The following is a 10,274-nucleotide window of genomic DNA, read 5'->3' on the forward strand; positions in this document are numbered from 1 at the left end:
GACGCTCCAACAAAACCATCCAGCTGACAGCTTGACTATTTTTCTGAGTACTGCTTGAACAGTACATCCACTGAAACAGCCAGACACAATCTCTTCTAACATCAGGGCACAGGAATTGAACCATTTACATACTTGGTCTTTTGCTGACCAAACATTAAAAGCGATTGTTCAAACTGACAACATTTTATCATTGTGTCAGGAAAGAAAGACAGATAGTACCCCTTCCAGTCTTTTTATTAACTCTTCAGAGTTTCTGTCTTCATTGTGTTTCCTGTATATGTATAACAACAATAAGACTAAATAAAAGCAAGACAATAGCCACTGCATGAAAAATTCTAGAGCACGTAACCAGCTTCCTTATAGCACATTAGGTCATTTCCTTCAGAAACATTTTATCTAACCCTTTTAAAAATTAAACTAATACTGTACTCTGCTGAGCCAAGTAATAATAAAAAGTCTTTTTTGTAAAATACTTGGTCAGGGAATTGGTAATGAGCTAACCAACCTTTTACTCCAGATCACTGGCTCAAAACCAAGCCCTGCTCGATCGTGCCTGCAAGGCTCTGCTACGTGATAAAACTCTGATGGTCTGTGGGAAACAAGAAGAGATACAGTGAAGTTCTTGGCATGGTGTTGCCTGCCTCACACTGGCACTCTTATCAGCCAAAAGCTTCATCAGAAAATACAAATATCCTCCACAGCAGAATCACTGGCTTATCTGGGAGGAAGATCCTGCTTTTGATGAATTTGAAAGTACTTCTTGAGCCAGTATTCCTCCCTCAAAAACACAGGCTTAAGATCTAATGACAAGGGGTATTTATGGCCTGTTTGTACCACATATCAAGGCATACACTGTGCCCCATCCCTGCTCCTTATATATTCCAAACTGACTGTTACCACTATTTACCATTATTTTGAACAGAGGACTTCACCCTCCAGTCAAGGGCACTGTCCTCTAATTACTTTTAAACTGTTTTCACACGCTGGCTGATGCAAAAGGCCCCTAACAAAGTCCTCATGCTGCTGAAACACCATCAGCACTCTTAGCAGGAAATGGCAAAACACAAGCACAAAGCCAGCACAACATTTTAGTATTGATTTTTCTAAGAAATTTAAATCCTGCAGGGCATAAACATCAATTTAATCTGTATGCAACTACAAAATGGCCTCACTCAGTGTTCCTCATTTCAGCCAAAATACTGCTACAGCTGGAGTATAAACACACGTGGTGGTGAAGGCAAAAGTGACAAACTGAACAAATACCCCAAGGTTCCTGATAATTGGTAAAGAGTTTTAGAGCCTACAATCACAGAAGCCAGTCAGCCAAAGAAAACTACCAGCAGGAAAACCTGTCTCATAGCCTGACACAAAGCCATCTCCAAAGTGTCTGAAGAACCAGTGACATCTAGCTTGGGCAAACCAGAGAGCTCTTTCATCCCTCAACAGGCCAACACTTGGCTGTGAAGCCTCACACCTTGCCCTCAGGTTTCTAAGCATCCACATGACAACATGAAGGATGAAATATAACCACTCCGTGTTCTACTAACTGGTATTTTCTGAGTTCCCTGTGCTCCATCAGACTGCCTTCCCGGTGGACAAAGAGCCACACATTGCTACTACATTCAACGTGCTGAAAGGAGCGTCAGGTGAAAACACCACCTGAAGAAAAAAGTTATTTGGCACCTTGGAGTTTACCCTCATGTAATCTTAGATTGAGTTCTTCAGAAAATTGAAGTTCCCCCACTAACCTCTGAGAAGCCAGGCCTAGCATGCTCTGACATTTCCCTTTTTTCCCTAGCACTGCAGGACTGCTGTTTTGTTTAAGAATGCATCCTGTTGTATATCCAATCAGAAAGATGTACTTCTGCACATTTCAAAGACTGGTAACATGTAGCACTTCAGAAAAAAAAATAATAAAAAAAATTGGCTCATTCCTACTCCAATTCAAAGCCACAGTCATGTCTGTGTTACCCCAGCCAATACCTGAATACTGAGGACAGTCAGCAGAATTCGGGGCACCAGCATTATTTCTAAGTGATGGATTTATGTACATAAGAAACATATTTTATGGACAAAGTTTGGTCTTGTAAAATGTGGTATCTTCTATCCATCTCCCCCTGCTGATATTAGGTGGCAGAATTAGATTCTTAGAAGTATAAACATGACAGGAACAGCATATCGGGCAACTGGAGTACTACAAACTCACTAACAGGTACAACAATGTGAAGCAGAAAGCCCTGTCCAAAGCTAAGAGCTTCAACACAGACTTCACCTCAGAAAAGCAGCAGGATTTATTAATTCCTCTTGTAGTCCCCTGAAAGGTTATTTAACACTACTCTAGCACACACCTGACCAAGTAGGTATAGACTGAATGTTCAGATTCCCATTGCCATGAAGGTTTCTACACTTGTAGAACAGCACATCATTTAAATATCTATTGGCTACATGTGTGATCAACACCAGGACCCCTACCTGTGTGCTGTTTTCCTTCAGCATACATAACACACATCATGGAAATATTTACTTTACCAACCAGTAGTCAGGGGGCTAGATTTTGCTCTCAAGAATAATCAGCTTTATGGATCTTCATCAGGACAGCTTCACTAGGTCCAAGCAAGGACTGCCACATTTTCCAGTCAGTGTCAATATGAATTTTAGGATTGCTTAGTCAGGAATAGAAGCAACTCTGAATTTATCATCAGGTTTATTGAAGTATATACTAGCAGATCAGTCTGAACCACTAACAGCTTTATGGTTGCTGTGATCACCTGTGTCACTGTGCTGCAAACACTGCCATTTCTCTAAAAAGTGCCATGGGTTTGACTTCAGAGAGACCTCAAATCATGCAGCAAACATATCTCTATGTCCAGCCTCTGAATTTCAGTTGTGAGTTTAGCTTTCAAAAGGGGATAGTTGCAACCAGAAAAAGGAAGTGACAAAACAGAAGGTGTTTATGATACCATAAAAATCCAGGAAAATAAAGGCAGAACAGCAAGCCTTCACCTTATCTACAGGAATCTTGGAATCAGAGGATGTAAACAACAGGGACAGACCAAACTTCACTTGTTTGTTTCTAGATCACAACGCTCCATCCACCCCTTAAGCACATAAGCAAAACAGGATACAGGGTGTTACTGAATGATTTCCCCTGAAATCTGATTGAGAAAGATTAGAGCAATTAGGACAGAGTGACACACACCTTTAAAACTCTTAAATGTAAGGTTTCACTTCTCTGCTAAGGATCCTCTGGTGACTGTGCCATTTTCAAAACAAGGCTGACACACACAGCCCAGCCTCCGGAAAAAAAGAATCATGAGACAGAGTCCCCTTGCCCTCTACTGGCATACGAGCAGCACTGAAACCTGCACACAGGCACAAACAGCATTTTAGGAGCTGTTTTAAGTGGGTTTTTTTAGACTATTATTTGCAATTTATATAAGATTTATAGTGCACCAGACACCCCAAACTGGGAACAAAATCTCACGGATAAAACACTTTCAGCATTGCTGTGCACCTTCCTGCAGCACCAACTAGACCAAGGATTCAAAAACACTGCTCCTAGCAAGATAATATATTCATTATTCATTAACTGAAAGTAAACCCTAAGGGATTATCTAATGTTTGCCACGTTCACAGTGCATAACCAAAAATGCTCTAATACAGATGTTTATCTATTTATTTTTACAAAATTCTCTCCCGCATACACTGGTGCTTTTCAGACTACAGTCATCCAAACTGCATTTGGCCCAAGAACAGAGAGGCAGGTTCATGACTCTGCCAGAACCATTTTCCAGCACCTTGGTGCCAAAGCTAGGGATATTGTTAGCCAGGTTTCTGACTCATTTGCACCATTGAGATGGCACCACTCAAACCTCGGGACATCACAGCAGAGCATTTGTTGTGACTGACCATGTCACTTCCATTTCTGTTACAGATCAATTTAAGAGGTGTCCTCACATAACTCTCTGGATCTTGTCAACAGTTATTACTCTATTCTCCCATTGGTGTAAACAACAACAAAAGCCAAGATTTACACTGCTGTGATATTATTTCTGAATATAAATTAGCTTGATTCCTGGAAAAAGTAAATTCCCCATGTAGACAAGGCCTAAAAAGAATTGAATAAACAAGGGTCCCAACTGTGTATTTCATCCAAAAGACAAATAACCTTTTAAATCACATTAAAAACAAAAAAAGCAGCCTGAAAATCAACAGCTATTAAACAAGAGAAAATCTGGCGATACCAGAGTAATTCCCACCATGCTCATCCATACCCTGAAACACATTCAGGACACACCCTGTTTTCAGAGCTGCCACACAACAAATGCAGCTGTAGGTCTGCCATAACTACACAAATAACAGAATATGACTTTTAAATCACACCACCAAGGAAAAGTGGGAGATGCATACACCGTACATTAGGTACAGCAGTTCTTTCTTACAGCAACTTCTCTGTTAGCTCCCAAATAGCTAAAAGACCCTTGGGATGCAACAAAAGAAAAGCATAAGATTCCAAGGAATCTATTGTCTGGTATCTTAAGCATTTCTTCTCACACTCTGGTGTTTGTTTAACCCCTGGCATTTACAGAGTGCTTAAGTATCCTCATCAGCCATGAGCTTTCTAGGCTCTTTAACCCAAGCTTTTGGCAGAATCTAAGAATGGAGCATAAACAGGTATTTTAAACATGATCTACGTGGATCTCTGCCTGTCTCCATAAATAACCTCACCAAATAAATATGATTTCAAGTATGTAAGAAAATATATAACAGGGAAACCTTTATCACATAAATTTATGAGATGGTGTTGCCAAGCCTCGTGATTTGTTCTAGTATCTATATTTTCTCAACTTTCAGCTTCTGTAGCTCTCTCTTAAAAAAAAATAAAAATCTATCTTTCATGATTATGGATAAAAGCCTGAAGGTAGGAGCCAAACAATGGTTTGTAAGGGAGGAGGGCAAGCTGTAGATAAAACCATTATTTTAAAAAATAAAATCCTGCTTAAAACCCCTCAAGAATAATTCAGTCAGTATTTTTTAAGATGCCACTGGCTGATACACTGACAAAGAACACCAATAAAACACCTTACCACCTTGCCTATGTTCTTTTTGTGGAACTGAACCTCTAGTAATGATCTGATCCCACTTCTACAGGCAAAATATTAACTGATTTTGTTTTTCCAAAGTGTTATTAATATTTAGCATGTATATGTTTTATACATACACTCTCTATATATAGTGTATGTATAAGTATATACATTTGTATACAAGGGAGCAGAATCTGCTTTCTCAATCACAAGTCAAGAAAAGGGCTCTAGCTTTATTAACAGAAAACTAAGGCAAAGAGGTAAGTGACCAGCTCATGGAATTGAACACAGATTTCAGATTTCCTGTGCTTTAGGCAGAAAGCTGGTTGTCTTTTCACTTAACAAGCTATTGAAGCCCAAACTCTTATTCAAAAACTGACAATGCAGCTCAGCAACAATGAAATGGCAAGAGCACTTGAAAAAGAAGTCATCTTAAAGTTAAACCGTTGGCACTTCTAAAGTTAACATCTGCAAAATTTGCCCCCAACACACCACGAAAAATCTTTCCAAGAGGCTAATTCAGAATTCATACCAGTTTCTGTGTTCATCAGGCAGGGCACAATACTGACATCACTGGCGGGACTCCTACCTTTGTGTTTGATCTCTAGTTCTATTAGTTCTGCAGCTTTTTCATCATACTTACTGACTTTATACCCCAGCTTTTCAGCATGAATCCTCTTGGCCATGAACTGCCCTTCGATCAATGCTCGTATTTCCACCTCTTTTGTAAAGTCTGAAACCTGTAACAAAGAGAGAATACATTGAAGTAAAGAGCACCTTACACTGAATACAATGCTAAGCTGAAGACTGGTTAGAATCATAGAATTGTGAAGGCTGGAAAGACCTAGATCATCAAGTCCAACCATCTGCCCTACAGCCCCTAACCACTAAACCATCTCCTGAAACACCATGTCTACCTCCTTTTTTGAACACTGCCAGGGATGGTGCCTCCACTGCCTCCTTGGGCAGCCTGTCCCAATGTCTCACCACTCTTTAAGTAAAGAATTTTTTCCTAATAACCAATCTGAACCTCCCCTGGCACAACTTGACCCCATTTCCTCTTGTCCTATTGCTGGTCACTAGGGAGAAGAGGCCAACACCCACCTCACTACAACCTCCTCAGGTGGTCGTAGAGCGCAATGAGGTCTCCCCTCAGCCTCTTCTTCTCCAGGCTGAACAGCTCCAGCTCCCTCAGCCTCTCCTCATAAGACCTCTTCTTCAAACCCCTAGTTGCCCTTCTCTGAACCCTCTCCATCACCTCAATGTCACAGTACAGATTTGTAGCTGATTATCCTTGTCTCCACACTTAAGTCTGCTTTCAGATAGGCCCAGCTCTTCACTCATACACAGAAGATGGACCTAAAGACTCACAACAGGGAATGCCACCCATAACCTCAGTGCTGCTAGCAAATCCCTCAAACTTGAAATCAATGCATGATGGAAAAATGTTCTACTGCAAGTTGTAAACTCTTCTCTTTGCATTTCCCAGCACCAAAGGCTGCTTAAAAATCAATATCTCAAAAATATAAAACTAAAGCAAGTAGATAAAAGTCAGATGCATTAAGCAATGTCACAAAAGTTTAAATCTGTTTCTGTTGGCACAAAAGTGAAACCATGTAATCTTTTCATTAATTTATTTAGTTGCTACATATAATACTTTTCTGGCCTTTCATCAACCAGAATATGAGAAAGAAAACAGAAGCAGGAAAATATTGAAAAACAAATACAAATAACAACAAATATAAATAATACAAAATGTGAAAGTTTTTCTATGCACTACAAATAAGTGCCTACAACTTGTAGAGCAGCTAGAAGAGATTAAGCATTCATTTATACAGCAAACATTTAAGAGACTAGTGCCACACTGCAAACACAAGATAGTATCAATCTCTGTTCACCTAGGAGAGGTCTAATTGACTGGGAGTCATGACTGATCAGACATCTGTAGAGTTTCGGTACCACCCAGAAAGTCAGACATTTAAACAACATCTATTCCTCAAAAGAAAAAAAAAAAAAAAAAAATAAAATATATATATATATATACACATCACTTTCCTTTCCATGACAAAATTTCTATTTTAATTCCAACTGGACTTGAGCCCGTGTTTGCTTACATACCACTATTTAGCTTGTAGGTTACTCCAAGACATTTAGTTTACATACACACTTAGGGCAAGATAAAAGACAAAATATTATAGCCCAAAATTTCAACACATACTTATCTGTGTGTCTGAAACTTAGAAGATGGGGACTAAGCCATATAAGTGTACTAAACTCTAAATAAGCTGAAAGTTAATCCTGTTTCAAAACCAGTGTTGGTTTCAGTAAATCCACATTTTCCAGTAAAGGAAGGTACTTCCTAAAAAAACATTCCATGTAAGTTCTAGTTGAGACTTTACACTGTAGATACTTTCAAGCTACATAACAAATACTTTCTTATGAAAATCATCCCAAGGACTTGCATCAATAAATGAAACTTGAAAGCAAGCATCTCAGGCACACACACACAACAGATAATGGCAAAGATTTCAAGCCTTGATGGTATTCCTTCAAGGTCTGAGACTTTATTCCTAGATTATTACTACCTTTTGGTTGTCTCTGTTGAATCTGTGAATCCCAACTGCTTCAGGAGTAATTTCCATCACATCAAAGTAGAAACCTACATCAAGGAACATTAAAGAGTATGTTTGCTTCTAGCCCAAAGTTGGACTCTTATTTCAACACACAGCTAAAATGATAACAAATGTTCGTCACCCATTTGGAAAGATATTTGAGCCACAACACAGCCTGTTTCTTAACTAATTTCAGTCCAGTTATATATTGAATTTAAATACTTTCAGTTTACACAAATGTTGATCTTTAGCATGTCTGGCTCTAGGCACCCAAACAATACAGTAAACAACAAGCCTGAAAAAGAGCAAACATCCACCAGAACACACACGCATGCAAGTAACAGACAACATAGAAGACATTTTAGAATTACAGTTTCAGTAGATCATTTGCAAGGATGAAAAAAAACACAAGAGCAACAAACCCACTGAAAAAATGGTAAGTTAGTAAGAAGAGTACAGGAATACAGGAACACTTCATGCACTGGATTAGATTTCATGAGCTTATTAGGGAACATTAGATATTTTAAGTCATGAAGCAGAGCTGGTCCCTGAATAGTTCTGAGATCTGATGAAATTGAGTAATGCTTTGTAGACAGCTAGACAAAAAGAGTGAAAAAAAGATTTCTTTTGTGCTGATGGCAAGACATGTTGGTCAGAAAAGATATGCAAGAACAGAAACAGAAAAAGGGAAAATGAGGACAGAAAAACTGAATAGAATGAGTAAGAAACTAAGGACAGTCTCTAAGGTTCAGACCTTGGAACAAGACTGGGCTGCCCTAGCAGCCCTATGATTATTTGCCAAAAAAAAAATAAAAAATAAAATTAAACCACCAAGACAGTACTGTGCTTTAGCACATGTGACCTTTTTGGTGAAATATTCTGAAATGCTGCCAGTAAGCAACACTGTGTTAGAGAGCTTGCAAGCCCTGCCAGGGAATGCTTATCTCAACATTTCCTTTCTCACTATGCTGCCATCTTGAGTCTGACAGATGAAGTCTCCAAGTAAACTGGCTGTTTTTATTGGCCTTCTCATGTACTTCATCAGGTACTCAGGACCCTCATCTGTTCCCCACTCCTTTCCTGTTTGCCACCCCTGTTGCTCTCATAAGCCCAGCCTGACCTTAGCAGTTGCCTCTGCCCATCTCCAAACCTCCACAGGGGCATCTTGTCACACACCATGGAGAGCAGGGAACAAGTGATAAAAGAGAGGGTGCCTAACCAATTTCTTCCTTGCTCTGCTTCCCTCAAGAACTCAGATTATCCAAGCATATTGGTTATTGAGGGTGACTTCCTCAAAGCACCCATTTTATAAAAGACTGAGATATCCAGCTGAATATACTACAATACAAATCTTAAAAGGTTAAGGCAGTGTTCTGGTATCCCTGAAATCAGTAACAATATTTTCATCAACTTCCTTCTTTTTTTTAATGCTGTCTAAAGTGACTGACATTTGGGTTTTGGAGTAACTTCTTCCCATTTTCTGAAACACCCAAATGGATTTGTGTTCTAGTGAAAAGAGACTCCTGGTCATTAAATCCAGAGATTGGATTTGACAGACAATATAACAGAGCTTGTAAAAAATAAATTAGGGCTAACCTTGCAGTCTCAAGAAATTGTACCTTAAATTCACTTTCCTAAGGACTGATGTCTTCTATAGTTTAAATATGTACATTTAAAAGCTTTGCTACCTACAGTTTTTTAAATTAATTTTACATTTATCTATTCAGAAAAATCTGTTTTATTTCATTCACTTAGCATAATGTGGGGAAAAATAGGGATGAAATTACTGCATGAAATATACTGGGTGAAATGCAGTAAATCCAGGCACCATTTGATATTACTGCTTTGTTTACATGCACTGGACAAGATTCCAAAGTAATATTAAGAGATCAAAACCACTGAAGATTTAGAAAGAAACAATACAGAGCTAATCCACTTAATTTGTCTTCAGCAAAAAGAAACAAACTTTAATGAAAGCCTCCTTCAGAAATGACTAGTTTTAAACAGTATACAGCTGTTACAGACACCCTTTCAATGATAAAAAGAGCTGCAGAAGCATAATTTTCTTATTTAGTGAATATTGAAGAAAAATACTAGCATGACACTTAGCCTGCCAACAGAGCATTTCTAAATATACATTAGGAACTTCCCTTGCTCTAGTTAATTTAATGCTTGGCTTATATCACAACCCAAGTAAAAGCAGGTACAACATCCCCAAAATTATATATTTAAACAAACCCTGGAAATCCCGACCCTACTAAGGCTCATACCCAAGTTTCCATTGTTTCCAGCAACAGTAGATGATAAGGCTTTCGAAAATTCATCCCAGGAGCCTGAAGCACAGTCATCTCTGATCTTCTCTCTCATCAGAGAGCCGTTCTTAAAACTGAAACACACAGACATACCATATGCATTTTCCAAAACATTTGGCTCTAGATTTTTAAAGCTATTTGTTGTTTTACTCAATATTGGAGTTTATCAGCTGAATACAGCTGATAAACAGATAACTGATAATAAAATAAATAAAATAAAACTGATAATACAGCTACAAGATATAATCACTTCTTCATTAGGGAAA

The 10,274-nt window shown here is 38.6% G+C and overlaps 1 protein-coding gene across 1 annotated transcript in view; it reads right to left on the reverse strand.

The window, feature by feature from the left end:
• The window catches only part of XYLB (xylulokinase homolog (H. influenzae)), an 82,797-nt gene that overhangs the window by 52,036 nt on the left and 20,487 nt on the right, over nt 1–10,274 (reverse strand). Inside the window, exons 13-15 of the mRNA XM_010006016.1 lie at nt 9,967–10,082; nt 7,670–7,743; nt 5,728–5,824 (exon numbers count right to left, since the gene is read on the reverse strand). Coding sequence (XP_010004318.1) covers nt 5,728–5,824; nt 7,670–7,743; nt 9,967–10,082 — 287 coding nt within the window. The remainder of the gene's footprint in view (nt 1–5,727; nt 5,825–7,669; nt 7,744–9,966; nt 10,083–10,274) is intronic.

This window comes from Chaetura pelagica, unplaced genomic scaffold, assembly GCF_000747805.2.
Source record: "Chaetura pelagica isolate M959 unplaced genomic scaffold, ChaPel_1.0 scaffold199, whole genome shotgun sequence".
NCBI lineage: Eukaryota > Metazoa > Chordata > Aves > Apodiformes > Apodidae > Chaetura > Chaetura pelagica.